Genomic DNA, 23,590 nt, shown 5'->3' on the forward strand with positions numbered 1-23,590 from the left:
AAATATGCCCTTAAAGTTCTCAGACAATGGAGTTTTTCTCTGGTTTTGCACACCAGGGCCATTCACCCTGGCAGTAAAGATTTACTGAGGCATTCATCCTTTCCAAAACGACAAATCACTGAAGAACATAAAACGGAGCCCTGCAAGAACCCTAAAGACTCCATCATAATGCCATAAGTATAATAACTCTGAGGAACTTCATAAATAAATATTAAAGTCACTTTATAGTGCACAATTCAATATTTTAGGGCCAAAAGAAAGAAAAGAAAAAAGAAGGTTCTTAAGTAGCTATCATTCTTAGTGCACATTATCCAGAATAACACATTTCTGGTGTAGCCTAATGTATTATTTATGCACATGACACGGGTATAGTGTGCATAGTAGTGTGTTTTCAGAGGCATAGGGATCATAAACAGACAATAAAACTTTACACTGCTACGTTTTCGTGCAAGACAGTTTTATGAGCGGTCACAGCTGTGAGTGATCCTGACGCGTTAATATGCTCCAATCTAATCAATAAATCCAGCATTAGGAACTCGTATAGCGGGCAGATACATACGTGACTGAAGGATATTAGCCTAGTGTAGGTCAAAAAAACAGAAAGCATGTGCCCGTGACGTGTGAAGTTCTTTGCTCGGGTCCTGTTGCGCGCGGGTGACAAGCCAAACCCATTACAGCGCGCGCGCATGGAGAGAGCAGCACCTCTCCACCTGAACCCAGCTGGACAACTCAACCTTCTCACGGAGGAAAACACGACACGCACAGTTTTACATTTATTTGGTACTTGGGAACCGATAGCTGCTTAAATAGTTTGCCGTATGTCAGTGTTTATCCATAGTTTTCTCCTGAAAACAATGCGGATTATGTGTGCGCTCGCCTTATAGTGCGCTCGTTTAAACTGAAATCGGGGATGAAGGTGATGTGCTGGCTCTTGATGTTGGATCTTACACGAAGAGACATTCAGTCATCAAATCTTTATTGATCACTGAAACTGGGAAGAGTCAAATAGTGGAAGCGCGCCTGAAACCCAGAGGACGATGCGTTGCGTTTGAGGTAAGATTGCACACACTTGAAAATATTTTACCTGTTGCTGATTACTATTTAACAAGACTATTTCCACCAAAAACCGTTTAATCGACTTCAACTGCAACCCATCAAATGGTATATTTTTTCCGCCTGGGAAAAAACAGGGGAACTTTTGCAACAGAAACATGTAAACGGTTTTTATCAATATGAACATCATATTGCAAAGAACTGGCAGTTAAATCTGCATTTTGTTAGTTTAAATATTATAAACATTCAGTTTGCCCATGAAGACTGCAATTTGTACAGTGACTTTAGTTGGATTTCCATATATAAATATATTATTTTATAATTAACTATTGTATTAGATTTATATGTATAACGTTAGCCTATAATTCCTTACGGAGTTTCTGTAGGCTACGTAACGCAACGGAGTTATTATTTGGTAAAACAAATAGCAGCTAAAAGCCAGCTACTATAGAATTTTAAAACATACAGGCTATTATGTGATAAAAATGTATTTAGATGATGTAAAACTATAATAAAAAGACGATACTCGACATTACTCGGTACGTTTTTGTCGACGTACCTGTACCGCCCGAATACGATCGCAAACGCTCGGGAGCGGCGCACTGTTGCTATGGTTACTCCATCAGGGCACGCGATTCACTGCCAAATTAAAATCAGCACCAGGTAACTTTTGTAGTTAACCAGACGTTTGAAACCGTATATAGCCTATAATTTGACCATTTAACAATGTGAAATTCAGACCACCCCCAAATGATTCTGCTCACTGATGCAATTCATATTCTGAGCAAAAGAGAACAAGGGCTTGTGATCAAATAAACAGTCTGTACATGGTTGCAACACTTTTTGCAATTCCTTGATTTTCTCAGAAACTGTATTGGAAAGCCAAAATTTTAATACAATATACCCACATCTGTCAGCTACCCACCCATTCAACATGTTCAGATATGATAATATAAGTACAATTTATTCTTGAATAGACAGAGGAAAATGTTGCTACTGACCCAATAACAGGGAACATTTGCAACAGTCCACAGGGGCAGTTGCAACATTCATTAAAATGTAATAAAGTCATCATTTAACATCTAAGAAAACACTGATCAAAATGACATGACTTTACAAACAGACACGACAAACAGTTTAGACAGTATGACACCAAATCTGATCATAAAAAAAAATTGACTTTTTAAACTTGGATTGGATAAGAAGGATTGGTCACATGTGGCTGCTTTCTTCCAGAAAGAGGGGCTAACTGAGCAAATGTAATATGATCTCTCTAGCTCTTTCCTGATTGGAGAAATAAGACATGTTGCAACATGTTCCCACTCTTCACTATATGGCTGTCATTTAAGGAATGGAGATAGAAGATGGAAAATAAGTAGATGCGTCTGCACATCAACATGGCCTTTTGTCACTTAATGAGAGCGTGTGGCATAGAAGGCCAGTTAAATATTCACCGGTGCGGTGGAAAGGCAGACAGTTCATATGAATAGTCTCCGCTGGCCTGTTTGTACTCATAACAGTGACATCGTTACCCTTTGTTTCGATTTATGGTTCAGTGCATTTCTGAGGTAGTGCTTTATTTGTGCAACACAATGTGTCGCTGCTCACTTTGCACGCCTCATATCCAGTGCGAGTGCCACTTAAAAGTCAAGGTCATGCAGTACACTCGGGACAGAGGTTAAGCCTGGTTTTAGACTTAAATGGCCAGATTAACAAAAATATGCTTTCTCTGTCATGGTTTTAAAGTCCTAGACTTTAAATAGTCCTAGACTAAGTACTAGAAATAGTCCTAGACTTAGTCTACTCTAGAGTTTAATAAGCTGATTTCCAGAAGACTAGAGCTACTTCAGAACTAAATTGAGGCAGGTCACGAGGCAGGTTTAAAATCTCAGGTTTAATGTTCTGATTAATGAAGACAAGTGGATTACATGGATGAACTATGTCAGTGAAGATCAATATATATATATATATATATATATATATATATATATATATATATATATATATATATATATATATATATATATATATATATATATATATATATATATATATATATATATACACAGACACACACACACACACACGTTGTGTTTTCTTGTGTTATCAGGACTTTCCATCACTACCCATCTACCCATCACAGAAAACTTTCTGCATTTTTACAGTTTCACAAATCATCATTTAGTCTGATTTATAAGCGGTTTTCCTCATGGGGACCAAAAAATCTTTCCCACAAGGATTTCAGATATATTACCATCTTTGGGGGAACATTTTTTCCCCATTATGTATGATTTACAAGGCCACACACACACACACACACACACACACACACATGCACTTTACAATTTTAAGCATTTCTTGGTTCATTCCATGTTTCATAGGCAACCTCAGTCATGCTAATTCAGATTAGCACAGTTGGTTTTAAATGAATCTTGTTTATTTTAGTTCAGGACTCCATAGTGCAAGTGCAAGTAATCTGTACTTCATCTGTGTTTCAGAAAGCCATTTTTTGAGGGTACGTTTACACGAGAATTATGTACTAAAAACGTAAAGGTTTTTCCTTTGCGTTTTTCACTTAAAGACGACAACATTGTAAAAACAGTCCCGTTAACACGGATCCACAAGAACGACTAAAAACGCTCTATTCTGATGCCAGGCCAGTAGTTGGCGATGTCACTTTGTTAAGAAACACTACATGCCTATATACTGAACAAATGACTTAACTATTTTCACAAATTTAAATTTTTTATAGTTTACATGGAGACGATGACAGTATTGTTTTCAAAAACTTGCCCTTTGTAACCTGTTTTCAAAAGTTTGCGTTTTAAGGCCCCCAAACGCCATTTTCTTGCAAATGAATGGCCAAAATGTGTAAAAGGTTTTCAGTTTTTAGTTAAAAACGGTGCCGCATAAACGGCCCCTAAAACATCATTAACTATTCTAGATTAAGACCTACTTCTGTCTCAATTTAAATCCTGTCTGGGAAACCGCCCATCAGAGTATTGCTTGACGGTTTAAACAATATTTACATGGCAATGCAGTATGAATATGCATGTTTCTTTAACAATACGATACAAATTAATAAAAAAAAAAAAAAAAGAAAAAAGGAGAAATAAGGCAAAATGAGCCTTTGCCAATTTTTTTTTAATAATGGGAATAAAAGGTTCTTGTCCAAAGTCCTTGCAACATCAAATACATTCTGTAGCCTATTGTTTTGTATGGGGAACAAAGGGTTTCAGCATTTATTTTCTAATAAGGCATTTCAAAATTTCCAGTGGTTCACATTTAAAAATAAAGGTTCCAATTAGATCCAAATAGAAGAACCTTTAAAATTCACAAAGAGCTGTTTATTCTCTAGAGCTTTTAAAAACCATTGATGCACTCAATCATATGCTGATCTTAAGAAACTATATCAATAAACTTAAAAAAAAAAAACAAAAAAAAAAAACATTGAGGAACCTTTTAAGAGTGAAAGAGCTTGTGAGACTACATCCTTAGTATGTGCATAACAGTATAGGATACAAGTTAAATTTCACATTTTTAATGTTGTGCTGTGCATCTGAAATAATAACTCACTATTTTGCCATTCTCATTTTCTTGTTTTTAGCCCTTCAGTGACTCAGGAATCAGACGTTCCTTGCCAAATCTAAATATGGCAACCCTGGGGCCCATGTGCAACACGTCAATCTTGAACGACGCAAACCAGTCCAATGAAATAACCAATATTTCCCATCACTTCAATGAAAGCTTGCTGGCCGATGAAGACAGCACGAAGGTCCTGGCCGTAATATACCTTGTTGTATTTGTCGTGGGTTTGACAGGAAACTCTCTGGCCATTTTCGTGGTCCTGCGCTACACCAAAATGAAGACGGTAACTAATATGTACATCTTAAACCTAGCAGTGGCCGACGAGCTGTACATTCTGGGACTACCATTTCTCACCACCCACAACGTGCTCAACTACTGGCCATTTGGAAACTTCCTCTGTCGTATTCTGATGTGGGCGGACTCCATCAGTCAATTCACTAGCACATTCTGTCTGACAGTAATGAGCATTGATCGCTATATGGCTGTGGTACATCCTATCCGCAGTGCAAGGTGGAGGCGACCCAGTGTTGCCAAGGTGATAAATAGCATGGTATGGGCACTGTCCTGTCTGCTGACACTGCCAGTCATCATTTACTGTGACGTTCAGCCGGAGCGCAACACCTGCAACCTGAGCTGGCCTGAACCACATGATGTGTGGTCGACTGCCTTCATCCTCTACACCGCCATACTAGGCTTCTTCTGTCCGCTGATGGTCATCTGCCTGTGTTACCTGCTCATCGTGATCAAGGTGAAGTCGGCCGGGGCGCGGGCCGGACTCTCCAAACGCCGCAGGTCTGAGAAGAAAGTGACGAGAATGGTGGTGATCATCGTGGTGGTGTTCGTACTCTGCTGGCTGCCGTTTTTCATGCTCAACATAATCAACTTAATCAGCACGCTCCAGGAGAACGGCGTCGTCACAGGCGTGTACTTTCTCACCGTCATCCTGACCTACGTCAACAGCTGCGCCAATCCGCTGCTTTACGGGTTTCTGTCGGACAACTTCAAGAGGAGCTTCCAGAAAGTGCTGTGCATCCACAGGGTCAACGGGGTCAGCGACGGACTCCCTAGTCGTGCTCGCCTCAGCAGGAACCTTCATAATGAGCCCTTCATCCCTCCAAGGAGCTTCGAACATGTCCAGAGCTATCAAGTAAGCTCCTTTTCATTCAGTATATTATCATTATTGTTGTTTCTAAAACACCCAAGCCCTGTTTACACCTGGTATTAAGATGTGTTTTGGTTGATCGGATCACAAGTAGATGTGGGAGACACATTACCGTCTACACCTGGTGTTTTAATCTGTCTCTTTTGTCCACTTTCAACCACTTCTGTCCTGATTTCTTCGAAAGGAGAGTTTATGTGAAGGTAAATTTATGGGTAATTTCAGATCTTTCGATCTAATGGACGAAATAAGCTCACACAATTAACATATGAACGATGGAAAAACACACAGAGAACAGCAGCTTTTGTTTCTGCTCTGAAAGCCATAAGACCAGCACAACACTGAGTGTGTGTTAGATATCAGGAATGGCGAGAGAACATTGTGATTGGTACGTTTTTCGTCTTCAAACCAAACTTGGATCTTCAGCCGATAAAGTTTAAATCCCGTCTGTCTAGCACGCTTCCCGTAATGTTCACGCATTAAGTCAGTAGGCGCTAGGCGGAGAGTAGGCCGTCTTTTGTGGCTGTTCGAACACATTTGACCACATGAGCGTTTACACTACGAAATCAATAAGGTCAAATGCGTTTAGAAACAACCTCTGTAAGTGGTCGAAAGTGGACAAGCTCAAAAGTTTTAGACCCCGTTTACACCTATATTTATCCGATCGATGAAAACGCTTCTTAATACCATAGAAACACCTTCCTAGCGTATGAAGGACTAAAAATGACAGAACGAAAAATAAATAAATAAATAAATAAAAGTAGAAATAAATAAATAAATGCAGAAATAATAGTAAAAATAAATACATTTTGGTAATATAAATGGCTATTTCTGTATTTTTACATGTATTTATTTATTTATTTATGCATTTCTATATGTATTTATTTATGTATTTATACATTTATTTGGGTCAATGACAAATAAGATTTTCAAGAAGAAAAAAAATATATTTTAAGCAAAACAGTTTTAAAATGCATTTTTATGTCCAAAAAAATGTATGGTGTTGATTTATATTGGTTTTACAGCATTTTAGGCAGCATTAATTCATTATTAAACAAGATTTCTGATTTTACCACCCAGAAAATGTCAGGTGGTGCGACCATATATTAATTTAAAATAATATACATTTAATGTACTTAGCATTACTGTGACTTGTAAATATGAATCATTGTAGTGTCTAAAATGCATATCACATGGTAAATTCCCTTTCTATTTCTTTATTTATTGCCCTTTTATTCCAAATCATATAAACGCCTGCTTTTCTGTGTGTTCAAACACCCATTTTTCCATAAGGACATTTATGTTTTGTTTTTAACTGTAAAAATAATTTGTATACATTATATAAAGGTTTAAAGTTATATTTCTTACTTCATTTTGCAATTGCAGTGGGAATTGATACATTTAAATGTAAATTTGCTGGTTGCACCACCTGACAATGACCGGTCGCACCACCTGACGTTGTGATCAATAATGATTGATATTCACAAAATAAAAAGAAAGATATGTCAATGAATTTCATTCAGGTTTCAATTGGCTTTTTTTATTTTAATCCTCTGACCAATTTATACTCTATATATCTCAATCATATAATTAAATTTCATTAACAAGAAAGTGGAAAACAATACTGCATGTTATGATAACATTTGATCATCGCTGCTTTAAAAATATAACTTTGAAACCTCAAGGAGCACATTTAATAAATGAGAACATCTTTTATATGAAATAGTGAATTAGTGCAAATATTGGGCCCAGAAACATTAATGGCAGAATTCAATCTACTGCTTGTGCAATTAGATTCAGTAGTAACAGTAAGTCAAGAAAGAAAAAAAAAAAACATTAAGATGTAAACAAGCTTACTAATGGCAATGTACATTAGTAAGCATACCTATCTCTATAAAAGATACATGGTTTCAGACCAATTCTATTTTAATTAAATGAAAATATATGGGACATACAGGTGAAACTCAAAAAATTTGAGTATCGTGCAAAAGTTCATTTATTTCAGTAATTCAAGTTAAAAGGTGAAACTAATATATTATATAGATTACATGCAAAGTGAGATATTTCAAGCTATGAAAACCTTTTCACAATATTCTAATTTTGAATTTGGGGCTTTCTTAAGCTGTAACCCATAATTATCAAAATTATAACAAATAAAGGACATTAGTAGAAGTAAATTTTTCGGACAAAAGTTTTTTTAAGTAATAGAATAGTTTTGAAATAGGACCGATACATTATTTCCCCTCATTTATAAGGAATTTAACATAAAATCATGCCAAAATATTTGATTAAGAATTTTATTGAGAAAATTAACATTTATATCTCAGTTTTATTCTCTGCTTGTATGTTCGGACGGTCGCACCACCTGACATTTTTGGTATTTCAAACACCAAAACTCAAAAAATCTATTGAATTTCAATAAAATGAAAAGGGTTTCTTATAAAGGACATATTGTAGATCCATTTGATATATGACATGTATTTATTCAAATTCTTTTTAGGAAAATAATGAATTTGGACACAAAAAATACATGTCATGTCATTGACCCGTTTATAAATTTATGTATTTATATATTTATTTATTTATATATTTATATATGTATTTATTTATACATTTATTTATTCCTACATTTATTTATTTCTGTATTTCCACATTTCTACATTTATTTATGTCTGTATTTCCACATTTCTACATTTATTTATGTCTGTATTTCCACATTTCTACATTTATTTATTTCTGTATTTCCACATTTCTACATTTCTTTTTCCCTGCGCATGTATGCTAATTGACCAATGGCTAAGCCTCGCCCCCAAACGCGATGAGCCAATCACAGTACGCATAGCTAACCCAATACACTTGGACATTCTCTGCTTCCTCGTCCATTGCAATGCATTGCGGTTGTCATTTTGGCTTTTAAACAGCGCGAGTGTGTGATTTTGGTTGGGTGACAGTTGTAGGTTACAGTTTGACAAGAGTTTACAGTTTGACAAAAGCACAATGTTGTGTTTTACACAAATATAAGTAGGCTAAACACTTAGCAGTTTTAATTATGTCCTGTATGAACAAAATGGAGTATGTTTTTATGTTTCCACTGTTCGATCGCGCCCCGGCACCCGCTCTCTGACACACACACACACACACACACACACACAGATTCCAGCAATGCAATCTTGACATCGCAGCCTGTTCATTATTCTGCGCTCCCACCAAACGCGAATAGAGCGTCAGATTCGCGCGTATCCGCGTCTAGTTCGACGCTTGAACATTTTGAATCCAAAGCGAATAGGACGCACGTGTAAAGCGAGCGTTTGAAGCGAAATAGCACCAAACTATAACGTTTACACTGTAAATCTTTGTTCTGGAGCTGAAGCTTATCGACCTTCTCAACAATAAAATTATTAATATAAACTTCCAATGCATATTTAAGGCCCTTTTGGTGACATCGAGATGATATATAATATTTCTGTCTCCAAAAAATCATCAATTGCCTCCTGTGAAATGTCTCCTACTGTGACAGTTGCCAAAGCGCCTGTTACCGAATGTTGACTGAGTGAGTGGAGGGGGCGTGGTTAGCCATTGGTCAATTAGCATACATGCGCAGGGAAAAATAAATGTAGAAATGTGGAAATACAGAAATAAATAAATGTAGAAATGTGGAAATACAGAAATAAATAAATGTAGAAATGTGGAAATACAGAAATAATACAGAAATACAGAAATAAATGATGATTCGCGCAAACATGAAAGCATTGACGTTGTGGGGAATATTCCCTTCGAAAACAAACTCAGCCACTGCGTCTTCAGCGGTTCGGATTTAGGAACATCAAAATGACTGCTGTGTTCCTTATTACACCCAAGAACACCACAATCGCTTAGTGCTCCAGCATTCTACTCAGTGCTCCAGCTATCAGCAATGAACGCGCCGGTGCGCGGGCTATGATTGACAGCTCGCTCACGAGGGCGTGAGGGCGGGTCTGTGTTGAAACGCTGCTGTCACTCAACCATTGTGGGAGGGGCGTCGATTTTGTGACGTCACAAAATCGAACAGCTTGATTCAGGAGAGGGGGAAACATATAAGAAGATTTAAAAAAAAACACTGGATGGATTTTTATCATTTTATGATGGTTGTGTACAGGCACTGCCAACACACATTTCAGTACAATCAACTTGTAAAAGTGCATGTACCATTATATGACCCCTTTAAGAATTTAATGCAGATTTACATTTTTGTTTGGAATGATTTTGTAATGTTCTCTTAAAAAACAGCATACAATCTGTAACGAAGTTCGTTATTAAGGGAAGGAGGAGGCGGGAACCGGCAAACATTCAATTGATGAGCAACGATACGAAAGTAAAGCGGCAGCCTCTCACTTCATTCCCATGGCTCTTGGCCTTGCACTGCTTGCTACACAATCATTGCAATTATTCAGTTTCTCTAAGGCCTTCATTTTATCGCTCAGAAGTGATAGCACTGTGAGTAAAGAGGGAAGGATGCTCATTGATTACCGTCATAAACGTCAGGCTTATCAGAGCAAACAGCAGAGAACATCACAAGTAGAACATCACTAAATCTTCTCGAATCACACAGGTCTGAACCATCACACCTTCAGTCATCAGAATATGAAACACTATCCCCAAAGAAGTGATTCAGAACCATAAACCCAAAACAACCAAGTACATTTTTCTTTTCTCATGCGGCACCAACATTCCAAACATTCTAATTAGAATCCATTTAGAATTTTGTGAAACGTGGAAGCTTGAACCTTTGTATGTTGATGTTTGTTGGGGCCTTAATAAACAGTAAATCTGTTTAATGGTCACTATTGCACTTTGGACCCTACAACTCACCTGGTTGTTCTGTAAGTACATCCCCCTTAAAAGTAGATCTTAAGGAAAACAAATTCTCAGATTACATCTGAACTGCTCTTGAAGAATACAATTCTTAGAATAGCTGCTACGAAGCAAAACGTTTTATTCTTTCCATTGTTCTTGCTTTCTGAAATTAAACACCTACCTTTTCCTTTTCAGTCCATTGGTTTGGAGGCCGACCCCTGTGCCAAAACAGAAATCCAGCAACCTGGACCTCAAGTAATCAGCCAGTCCATATAAAAGTTCTGTGGCAGGAAAGTTGGATGAATTTTACACACATGAATGCTTTTTGTTCTGTTCAAGTATGTCGTCTAAGTGAAGTCATTCCTGCATACAAACAATACTGCATATGGCTGTTTATAAAGTTGTTGTCTATGCCTAGATCAAACACTCTCGGGTGCACAAAGACGATGTATTTCCATATAAATATAATTCTTCTGTGAGAAGAAATCAGTGATGTTATATGTGACTGTAAAAATCAGTGATGTTATATGTGGTTGTAAATATGTATTATAATGGCAAATGGCTCATCATTTTGTTCAGCATGACTGAATGAAACTGGGAAACTGTTCATCCACGACCTTTGGACCAATTTGGACGTTTAAGAGAGGAAGTGCCTTCTTCTGTTACATTTTGATGGATCATTGATCATTTGGTGGTGGTTCTGAAAATATTCACCCTCAAAAAAGTTATCTTGGTGGATTTTCCCCTTAAAGTAGAGTGATACACAGCCCAGACTTACATTTCATATGAATTTGGAGGAAATGCCATAGCTTATTTATTCAAGTCTTTACACAAACCTATTTATGCTGGATGTAGAAGTTCACTAGTTGAGAAGAAATGCCCCAAATGTCCTCAGAGCAGTAGGAAGCTGCACAGACAGAAATTGAAATGTTTTTCTTTAACCTGGGTGGAAAAAGTATACCTGTTTTATGTTACCTTAGTGTTGACTTTGTTTGTCTCATTGCTAATAAACCTGAGCTACAGAATTACAATCCGTTTCAAATGCAAACATGGGCATCTTATAATATTATCTCATAACTTATGTAATTCTTGTAAAAGGCATGGATATTATTTGATTATTATGTGCTGTATATTGTAAACAATATGGCAAAATGGTAGGAGGGGCTTATTATAATCCTGTCAATCACAATGCATACAGGTACATAAACAGTTGCTTACCTTCAAAAATAAGAAGGATTAAAAAAAAAAAAAAATGCAGACAGGTTTTATTTTATTTCTGACTCACCTCAATATCATCTGATTCCATTTTTGTTTCCAGGGTCAAAATGTCAGCTGACTTTTCCGTACTTTATTGGCTTTAGATTTACAGAGACCATACACATTAATAGACACTTCTGTAAATGGTCAGTTTAGACAATTTTCAACTATATCCCCTGGGCTAGTACAAGGAGAAAAAACAGACATGCAGAGGTTAGAATACTTAAAATAAGAAGCATACAGACACAATGTTACATGGATGAGATAGTCAACATTCACCAAATAAAAATGGTATGACAAACTTTTCACCTCAGAAATTGCTAGCAAATTTCACAAACAATTACAAAGAAATGGCAAGTAACATTGAATTAAACATGAAATTCGCATGTAGAAAAACTGAAATGTAAATGTACTCTGATAGTGTTTGTTTTATTTACAACTTCAAAATATATATATATATAGTTTTCAATATCTTCATTTATGTTCCACAGAAGAAAGTCTTAATGACATGAGGGTCGACAGAGACAGAAGACAGAATTTTCATTTTAGCTTGAACTGACCCTTAAACATGGTTATGCATAACTCAGATACTTTTTCCAACTAAAGAAACTGTTGCAAGATTAGATCCGGTTGTACATTACATCCCTATCCAGTAAGCAGAAATATTCATTGTGCGTCACTAAAATGCACACAGACCAGATTCTTTTCACTGCTTTTCTGAAATACTATGCTCAAGTGGTTCATAATAATAAAAAACAACCTGTAAGAGGGTTCAAGACATTTCTATTAAATGGTCACTGTTGCACTTTGGACTCTATAAGACTACCGAAGGCATGCAATGCTCTGCCCTTCCTGGCACGCAGGAGAATTCCTGCAAATCTACAGATCGTACCGTCTTTACAAGTGCATACTCTTTCAATTCTTTTTACTTCTCTTATAATGTTTCATTACGCTCAAAGTTACTGTTTATTGTTGACATATCATCAACAGGCTCTGGCCGTTAGTGTTTCTGGTCATGCATTCTAGTGTTTGTTTTGAGTCACTCATTTGCAGGAGCTACAAGCTTTAGTGGACTTGTTAAAGCTGTAGTCTACGATGTTGAAAATCGGTCGAGAAAGCCTGAGACAGTTGTGAAGTTTTAAAAAACTCATCCCGCCCCTCCACACACACCCCCCTCCCTTCTGTGCTACCTGATCCCTCCCACCGGGAAACGACCTAAACAACGTCACTCAGTCAAGCTGTGATCACCGGTAGTAAACATTGGCGCATCTTGTTCAAATTCCGATCGGCTCGAACAGAAACTGAATATATACTGAAATATATTCAAGCACTTCAAGAAATATAATCACTTTGACCCGTGATAGGCGATGCTAAACGGCTAACATTCCAATGCCGACCGGCAGCATAAGCATGTTGTCAGACTGATAAAAAGCTATTATGTAACACCTCACACCATAAAAGTAATAAATAAATGCTTACCTGCTCAACAAAAAGTCAGCCGTGTCAGCGTCGTTTTTTTTGGTTTGTTTTTTCTCCATTGCTGAGCTGATGCTACTTTGCTAGCTACCATAGACTGTCAGCTGCTTGCCCGCGAAATTTCATGACGCAGGAGGGGGGCGGGGTGGGGTGCGGTGGGGTGGAGACGCGAGCGTCAAGAGGAGCGGGGGATTGGATGAGAGCAGTTGACCAATGTAAGCTGTCCGGCCGGACAGCTTACATTGGTCAACTTCTCTGCAGCTGTACACCCAATAGAGTGAATGGATTTTTTTCATTCTTTTTTCTCTTCATATTGTTAGGACTGTACTGTAGAACCATAACCAGCATCTAAACGAGGTTATTAATAATGAACAATCTTTGAAATCGTAGACCATAGCTTTAATGTGAAAGACCTGTTTACCAACCTCAGCCTTGACAAACCGGTTTGAAAATTTCAACACTGTAATTCCACTCTCCATCTCTTTGTCAACATGCTCCCTTTTTCTCTCAATTTTGTCTCTACCTCTATCATCATGTTGTTTACTGACAATCCCTCTCTCAGGGTGCAGGAGTTTTCTAGTGTCACTTGGATTTTTTCTGTCCAAACCTGCTGTATACAAACTCTCAATGTCAAAGCAAAGGACAGTACCCATGCACTGAACATGTGGTTCAGATAACATATTATTATGAGTTTGTGTTAAATTTTATCAATCTCCTATATATTAACTCAAATTTTTAATTTCAATGAACTCAATTTTAAGGCAACCAGGTAACTTTACTTTAAGTTATATCAACAATCGTTTTTTAGTGCATGCATGCACATGATTCATATCGTAATTTTTACATAATTTCTGTATAGCTTCCAAAAACAACAACAACAACATTTAATTATACAGCATATTTAAACAATATAAATTGATACAAAGTGCTAAAAATGAAAATTTTGTATGAAAGCTCGTTTCCGCCACAGAATAAAAAATGAAAAAGGTAATTGCGACTTTTTTTATCTCACAATTCTGACTTTTTTTCTCACAATTGCGTGATATAAAGGCGCAATTGCATGTTATAAAGTCAGAATTGTGAGATATAAACTCGCAAATGAAAGAAATAAACTCATAATTCAGACTTTTTTACTCAGAACTGCATGTTTATCTCACAATTCCGACTTTATAACACGCAATTGGGAGATATAAAGTCAGAATTGCATAATATAAAGTCGCAATTGCATGTTATAAAGTCAGAATTGTGAGAGATAAATAGAGAATAAAGAGAGTTACAGTCATCTAATCATGAAATTACAAGTGCATGTATCACAATTCACTTCAATCTTCAATTCACTTCACAATTCAATAACTTTATTTTAATGTGCCCTTGTTACACATTACGTTACATGTATAACAAGGGCACATCAAAATGAAGTTATTCAATTCACTTCACAATTCAATAACTTCATTTTAATGTGCCCTTGTTACACATTATGTTACATGTATTTACTATAGTAATAACTATAAATAAGGTATAATTATATGCAACTTACCATAAACCAAACCCTAACCCTATAGTAAGTACTTGTAATTAATTACTATAACTAATGTATGTATATTTACACTGTAACAGAGATACATTCAAACAAAGTGTAACCGAAAAAGCTTCCTCTATAGCACTTAAGTCAAAGATTACGCCACGGTTTTTGATTTGTTTGTGTACACTAGTTGAGAGAGGACCTAACTGGGCTTCCAGAGCAGGGGAGGAATGTAATTGTAGGACAACCTTGAATTAAAATCTCTGTTTTATCCTCATTTAGCGGCCGAAAATTATTGTCATCCACCTCTTGATATCATTTAAACATTTCAATAGCTCATTGAATGAAACAGTGGTGTCAAGCCTTACTTCAAGGTAAAACAGAGAATCGTCCACATAACAGTGATATGAAATGTTGTATTTCTAAAAAATATGGGCCAAGGGAAGCATATAAAGGGAAAGCAATAAAGGTCCCAAAATGGATCCCTGGGGCACACCACACAAGACAGATGCAGATGATGAGGGGAAAAAGAAGCCTGCTAACTAATAACACACAGCAGCATGCTAAATAATCATTTCTCAATAATTTGAGTCAGAAAATGTCACACTGTTTATGTCTCCCCTTTCTCCAAAACACATAAAATAACACTTAAATTCAATGTTGAATTTATATTCAACATACATTCTTCCCATTAACTGCCATACAAAGCATGCTGGGAACTAAGGATCCCCTACCCAGTTTGCAGGTAATGCAAAAACAAATTAATTTTTTTTTTTTGGCGTGGTTTATTCACACTGGTTCCCTCTCATTGGAGTTGTGTGATTGACTGTATACTTTGTCATTTGTACTCTATTAGTGCTAAATGTCAAGTTTATTTGCATTAGTTTACTGAAATTTATATGGATACTTGTTGATCCTACAGAAACACTGATGGTAAAAAAAAAAAAAAAAAAAATGTACATGTACGAAATACTCCAAAATACCATTTGTACATTAACAATTAAACAAATATCTGATAACAGAGTATCTCTTTACATATTTTCTCTGTATGGGAGGGGAGTCATGTGGTGACATAATCTGCAACTGAAGTGTTGCTGAGTGAAGCAAAACAGTTGGCGATGCACAAACAGCATGAGCATAATTAAGAGAAAAAGAGAACGAGTTGTTCACATTAATCCTGAAATTAAATAAATAAAAAGTAAATTTGAGGACAATGCAGCAGATAGTAAAAGCATAAAGGGAGAAAAAAAAAAAAGGGGAAACATACATACTTCGGGACAATTATCGACAAACTTAACTTCCAAAGTAATGTTGAATCCATCCATAAGAAGAAGGCAAGACATCAGCACACATATTTTAAACATAAGATATAAGATTGTTTCAATCTCACAGTTAAACAGGAACAAACTCTCACAAGTAAATAACCAGGCAAATAAGAACACTGGGCATAAACGACATTCACTCCAGGACATATTTACTTGTTTTATGGGAAAAAATGGCAATTGTGATATTTAAAGATATTTAATCCCCTTCACTCTTCTTTTGAAATGCTCCAATCTGGGCATAGACTCAAAATTCCTATGACTAGAGGAAATGTATATAAAAATAGTTTGATCCAATGGCAGTTTTAAACCATACTATTTTATTTTTTTAAAGTAATACAAGAGAATGGTTGGCATATAGTGCTATTTTAATAAATTTTAATAAATATTTTAAAACCTTTTTAATGCTATTGTGAGAGGTTTGGAAATGTTTAAATGATTTTGTGGTAAGTGTAATTCTGTTTAATTTTAATGTGTAAAGAACATTCGAGTGAATAAATATATAAATATATAAACACACACACACACACACACACACACACACACACAATTATATATATATATATATATATATATATATATATATATATATATATATATATATATTTATTTCTGCCCTGTGACAAACCGAATGGAAAATAAAGTTTAACTAAACTAAATATACAAAAAAAAAAAAAAAAACAGATTAAGCATTTTTAAGAACCATGAGTTAATGCAAACAAAAGGCACTTGTGTCTAAGGGTGCTCTGATCATAAGTTTTGAGGCAGATCATCATTTACCAATCACTGAAAGCAGTATTGGCCGATACAATCACTGATGGCGATCACCGAAATAATACTATTCTTAACAACAATGTATTTTAAGTATAAAAAAATTAAGACATGAGAAGGTAGTGACAATTATTTTGCACTACTAAATATTGGCGAGCAACATGCAACATATTCCATTCCCTCTTTTAGAGGTGGTTAGGATCAGCTTAGAGCTTAACAAATATAGCATTCCTGTTCAATATATTATAATGATAAAAATTATCAACAGAATGTAATCAAAAGTCTGCATGTATAAATTAAATAATATTAATCCTAACAAATCTTCTAAAGAGCAATGAGTGATTGTCTCTTTGTCTTTTCTTGATTGATATTATTAAAACAGATGGCAGCAATGTTAGGCTGCTGTCACTTTAAGACTGAACGCACAGATCCAATATACTGATACACAAGCAACTTATTTCCCAATTGTTTATGTTCACTTAAAACATAACCAACGGTATTTAAATGAATACTTACAAAGTCGGGCATTTTGACATATTTTTGCGTGTTTAGCCGTTTAGGAGCGTAAAGTTCACTTTGCTTGCCACATAGGGAACACACAGTATCTCTTTCACTGCTTAATGCAGTTCTAATAACTCTTTTTATTATCGGGCACGTCCGGCAGTTTAGCAACAGTAGACTGTATTTTAGGACCATCACTGATTAGGACGTTAAGTTTGGGCTTTTAGGGAGGAAAGAAAAGTGCACCGCTGTGAAGGAAAGAAATGCACTAAATCGCACAGCTCTAGTTTCTTGCTGTAGGGTTGCTGTCGTTGCAATGTCTCTGCTCTCTGCAAAGATGTTACTAAAGTATTGTCCTTTTTAGACACCTGCTAGAACGGAGAATATAGTGGAGAACATTAGCTTATATTATAGAGAACATTAGCTGTGCATAGAAAAATTGTCTCGTGAGTTTTGCGTCATCTGATCGCACTAAAGCTAAAGTTATTATCGGCCAATAAAGATTGGTGCCCGTTCAATAGGAGCACCCTTGCTTGTGTCACTTATGTTTGATTTTTAGGAAAACTGTTAAAAGGATTTTTGAAGGTGTGAAGGCTTTTTACAGTTCAGAATCGTTACGGTATGGCACGAACGCACCTTCAGTTCCTCTAATGTTTGACGTGGGAAACGCCCTGCTGGAGAAAACTGCATTCAGTCACCCGAACCCTTTCACACACATAGACAGTTAGATGGGAGGGTGAAAATAACATTGTCCAGTGCCCTTTAAGTCCTATTCTATTTAAATTGGACAATTTAGTGTGGGGTTAAGCACCATTGATAAGGGTTTATGAGAAAAATGCAATTCCATGTAGTATTCAACAAATAAGACATTTTAGCTTCCCTTGATTTAATTTGAATAGAGATGGGATTGGAGGTTATTTTGGGAAGCTGTTAGCAAATTGCATTTTCCTGAACGTATTGTATTGTAAAACCAGTTGAGTCACCCTAGACCCTGCAGCTCGAAATCACATTTGGCATTCATTCTCATGCTGACCGATTCACTGTGAACTTTACCTAAAGAGCAGAAGATCGTGTGTTTGTCTCACGTGTGTCTCAGTATTGACTACTATATCTGAAACGTATGTTTTTGATTCCACTAATCAAAGTAAAAGATCAAAGTGGTTTGAGGACTGCTCATCTGAATCATTCCGAGAAAACATTGAAATTTTCCAAGAAGCACCTGAACCCATTAAAAAAAATGGCAAATGGTCATACATCAATAACATGCCCGTTAAGTGACATGACACTTCCTGGAAACTATTTCCCCTCATAGGAAATAATCATAATTTGTCCTACCTAATTTCACCAGTGCATCAAGGTCTACACATACAAGAGATTAAATTGTTATGGAAAATGACCGCAGGGTTGCAAGGGTAAAGAACAGAGCATTAGAGAGGCAAAAAATAACTAAATTGCTGACTGCAAAATGAGGTTGGCACACTTCAAACCAAGAGACAACGTTCATTTAATGCTGGACTGCAGGGTTTGACATGAAAAACAAGGATAATAATAACAGCTTTAGATAAATTCTGTTTCCATCTCAACAAGAACTTAACATGCCACTGTTTTTACCAACATAAAATGCACTCAAGCAAGCAAATGTGTTAAAATCCAACTGCAAGTCAAAAGACGTGTCTGTTTACCACACTTGCAATTTGCACTGTAATGGAGCCTATATAAATGTAAACAGAAAAAATGTGTTGTATGTAAACATGACTATCTGAACATGCATGCCCATAATCGTGTGTTTGTTTTGCTTAGAAGAAAAGTGGTGCAATGTTTGTGTTATAAAACAAATGTTAAAAGCATAAAGAGAAAAACAGCTTTTTTTAATTGTCTACAATTTTTAGAATAATTATGTGGTTTTGGTGAGTCCTCCTGACTTTAATTTAAAGGATTTCATGTGAACATTGTAATCTGTATGCATAATTAATATCTGAGTTTAATTTAATTTAATGATTTAAAGTGAGTATTCAATACTGTGTGTAATTAATAACTCTAAATTTAATTTAATTTCAATTAATTAAGGATTTCAATTGAACTTTGTAAACTGCAAGTATAATAAAAATCAACTGCTCATAGTAATTATCTGGCAGTGACATCTAGTGGGCAACATAGAAACATTCGAGTGTGGCTGCTAGAACAAGATCAAGGTCTACGTAAGTTGTCAGTGCAAATACACTCTAGTCTGTTGTTTTTTTATAGGGAAGATATACCCTCATTCACCATTCCCTACATTAGTCCACTAATATAGCTCACTTGAAGGAGTGAATGAAAACGAGTAAGTAAACGTAGCAAACTGGCAGCTCCAGTATAGTGAAAAGCTTTATCTTGAACTCTTGGCCGTCCCCTCAAAGAGTGTCCTATTTAAGGGTATAAGGGGCGATTTCGGACACAGCCATGTAACAGAACTGATGTAATAGGTCACAGGTGTGTGTTTAATAAAGCAATAAGACCTGTGAGGCCGTGGTTTAGAGTGAATTTAGAACAGCTGGGGCATTGTTAAAACCACCTTGTTCTAACTTCACTGTAAACCACGGCTTCACAGGCTTAAATGGTTATAATAAAAATACTGGATACTGAGAGGTCACAGGTGTATGTTTGTGGCTCAACCAATCAGAATCAAGGACCAGAACTATCTGTTTTATAAAGAGTATTTTGCAACGGCTTCGGAAGTGAATTAGCCAAACATAATCAAGGACTGGAACTACCCGTTTTACAAAAATAAGTAGAACTGTCAATTACTCAGTGGAAGAAGGCTGGTTTTAGAGGCCAAATAAACAACAATTCCTGCCCGAGATATCCACTTGGTTTAAAAGACATTACAGAAGACACAGCCTGCCTTAAAGTTCACGAGAAAATATTTAAATTAGAGCTAACTATAACTGCCCATTTTTAAACCCATTGTGTCTGAGTCTTTAGCTTGTTTAGCGACTGGAAAAATGGTCGGTGCGCACAGCGCATGGTCTAAAAGGGTTGTCTCTATTCTCTTAATGAGTAATGGGCGTGTTTTGGGCGTAACGTGCAATAAACCAATCAGAGTCTCATCTCCCATTCCCTCTAAAAGCCAGTTGCTATGGTGGATTCGCTATTTACATGGCAGAATTTGCAAGTGGAAAAACTGAACGCTTCTCCAGAGAGGAAATGGATCTGCTCGTGCGCGAGGTTAAAGCGTTAGCAGACCATCTACGGGACAAAGTGTACGCCTATAGGCGTTGTGGACCCGCCTATAGGCGCATTTTACTAACGCGCTCTTTTAATAAAAAATAAAATAAAAAATTGCCTCATTGACTTTAGACCAGGTTTTTGTTGGTCAATGGCGCAGTCTATTTTAGTTGCCTCAAAATAGCAATGTGCCAACAATGCGCCTGAACACACCTCGTTTTCAGACCAGCAGCCCATGGGTGCACAAATGGGCACAAATGCATTTGCTATTTAAATAATGTGGTGTAGGACGTGAAAATGATAACTGCGATGGGCTGAAACTAGCAAAAAACACTTGCGTTGCGCCTGGCGCTGCATTGCACCGGGTGTATGAGAGGGCCCATTATCTTACTCCAGACTGTAAGAGCAAAATGCTAGAGTTCAAAATATATTTTGAAGGCAGTCTATATCCATCAGTGAAGAAATGTTTTGTTTGTTTCTTTTGAAAGGACTCCTATCTTTTTGAACAAAACTGAATATTTAGATACAAGCAGATTTAAAAAGGAGGTGTCATACATTTTAAGAATGCAAATTATGTTTCATCTCACAGAATACGTTCAATCTTGCAACAACAAACAATCTTGCTGACAGTGCTGGAATCCATTAGTTAGAAAAACTGAACTGGTTTAACAGCCCACAATAATTAAGTGACAGTGACATCTAGTGCTGGAAAGTGGAAACATTTAAATTCAAACTTGTATATAATTTGTATCTAGGTCATTGGGTTATGTTCTAACCATGAAATATTTTTTCAAATAAGTTATTATTAAAAGATTTATGAAAAAAAAAAAGTATATACTATACTACAATAAACATATATTCCACTGTGGTACAGCATTGCCATATGGCAACATTGATATTTTCTCAATTTACAGTAAAACTATGAAAGAAAAGTTGATTTGTGAATAAAAATATCTAATTTACTTATCAAAGATGCTGCAAAAGAATCCCCCTTGATGAAGAGATGTTTAGAAATGAGGTTAATAGAGCATTTTCTGGAGCACTTCAACAGGCTTCTTCCGTGTGAGGGTGACAGTGAGAAAAAGAGTTTGAAGGACATTCAAATGTCATGACTTAAAAGCAGCACATCACTGGCTATCTTAAGGCCTGCCCTTTTAATTTCCATAGTGCAAAGTCGATTAATCACAACATTAGTTATAGCTACAATACAAAATACTTACAAAATAGACTTTTGCTTTAAACAAACAATATTGCTGACAGCTGAAAAAATTAATTCCACATAGGTCTGAAAACAGCGATATATATACATTATATATATATATATATATATATATATATATACACACACACATACATACACACACACACACACACACAAGGTTAATAGTGAAATACAAAAGTTGTAAAAAATACAGTAGCCTACATTTTTATTATATACTGTAAATCGTATAAGATTTGAAGATTTTCAATAATCTAATCACTATATTTACTTCTTTTAACAAAGATATTCAAATGACTCTGCATGCAGCAAAACTAATGGCAAGGCAAGGCTCAAGAAAACCAAACTAATGCATAAGCATGAATAAATAACCGCAGAACATAGACAGATCATATAGAGCCACGATATAAAAAAAGGACAAATAAATATCTGCTCTGAGACCTTCTCGATAAAATTCACAACTATACCCGATTGAGTATGTTGATTGAATTAGTATTGAGCCTTCGAAAACCAATCTCACCCACATAGATCTGGCACTTGTGGAATACTGATCTGGCCCACATGCAGCGTGGAATGACGGCACTTGAGTGGACCATTCCTGTTTGCCAGATCTGGGCCACAAGCAGGCCATAGCAATGCCACATGTCAGCCAAGAGCAAAGAAATAAACCAGAACTGGACCTTATCTGAGCCACAAAACCTGTGTATATTAAATATGGAGTCATTTCAGCCTTAATAAGCCTGTTAACAAGCAGAATCACTGAAGGAAAGAAGAGAACAGAAAAAGAGACGAGCAGAAACACAAGAACTACAGCTGACTTCAGACACAGCCTTAGATGAAATCAACTGAAGAGTAAAGAAGACATTAAATCTGTGAAGATCTCAGCAGAGGAGGATTAAACAACTCCACAAACAACATTACCAGCTTCACTTATTACTAACCAGACTGACTTTATTTCTGTCAGACGTCTGAGCAGAGTCATCTTAAGTATCACCGGAAGAGTATATGGTCTGGATTCGGTCTAAATCTCCTCCCTGTTTTGCTTCCTTTCTTCACCCTCTTCTAAAACTCATACACACCCATTGCTCCTTTTCCTGAACTTGGTTTCTTCTGGTCTCCAATAAAACACAACATCCAACCTCACTTGTAGGTAAGTTGGTCTGGACGCAGATTTTATCATTGTGGAAAGAGATAAAGATGAATATACAGAAGCTTTCCTTTGGTTAATTAGATATGATCTAATGACCAACAGTTGACTGATAAGTTAGCCAGAAAGAAGTATGAGTTAGTCGTAATCATTTTCAATGATTCAATGGTTCAATTATTCCTTGTATAATTACACATAGCACACTTTTATAGTATATTTGCAATCTGTGTCTATGAGCTCAGTTTTCTGACTTTGTGTGAATGACGACAGAAATAATTATTTGACAAATCTTTGACAAAGCATGAGAGAAACAGTCTAGAAAACTCATTGTTGGGAAACAGTGTTCTTGAAATGGTCCCAATCAACCTGAATTCACATTTATAAAAAAGGAAAATTCATCATTGCTGTTATTCTTTTGCATTCATCAAGCATTTACTGTGGTCTCGCTTCTTTTTTAGACTTCAAAACAGAGAAAATGTTGTTATTAGGGACACAATAACCTTTTGTAATAGTAATAGCTATACTTCATATGTCTTCA

The 23,590-nt window shown here is 36.2% G+C and overlaps 2 protein-coding genes across 2 annotated transcripts in view; both read left to right on the forward strand.

Annotated features, from left to right (window-relative positions):
* The window catches only part of mrps7 (mitochondrial ribosomal protein S7), a 154,388-nt gene that overhangs the window by 79,164 nt on the left and 51,634 nt on the right, over positions 1-23,590 (forward strand). The gene's annotated exons all lie outside the window — the stretch shown is intronic.
* Positions 467-13,766, forward strand: sstr5 (somatostatin receptor 5). Its single transcript, XM_079869564.1, has 3 exons — positions 467-1,053; positions 4,661-5,788; positions 10,829-13,766. Exons 2-3 carry the CDS (start codon positions 4,706-4,708, stop codon positions 10,907-10,909), a joined length of 1,164 nt encoding a protein of 387 aa, XP_079725690.1. The 5' UTR covers positions 467-1,053; positions 4,661-4,705; the 3' UTR covers positions 10,910-13,766.

This window comes from Squalius cephalus (genome assembly GCF_949319135.1).
Source record: "Squalius cephalus genome assembly, chromosome: 1".
Taxonomy (NCBI): Eukaryota; Metazoa; Chordata; class Actinopteri; order Cypriniformes; family Leuciscidae; genus Squalius; species Squalius cephalus.

What these genes read in the sequence shown, in the direction of transcription:
- sstr5 (XM_079869564.1), top strand. Translation starts at nt 4,706, where the DNA reads ATGGCAACCCTGGGGCCCATGTGCAACACGTCAATCTTGAACGACGCA. An exon ending in AACATGTCCAGAGCTATCAA is followed by an intron (nt 5,789 to 10,828) that starts GTAAGCTCCTTT and finishes TTTCCTTTTCAG; the next exon opens with TCCATTGGTTTGGAGGCCGA.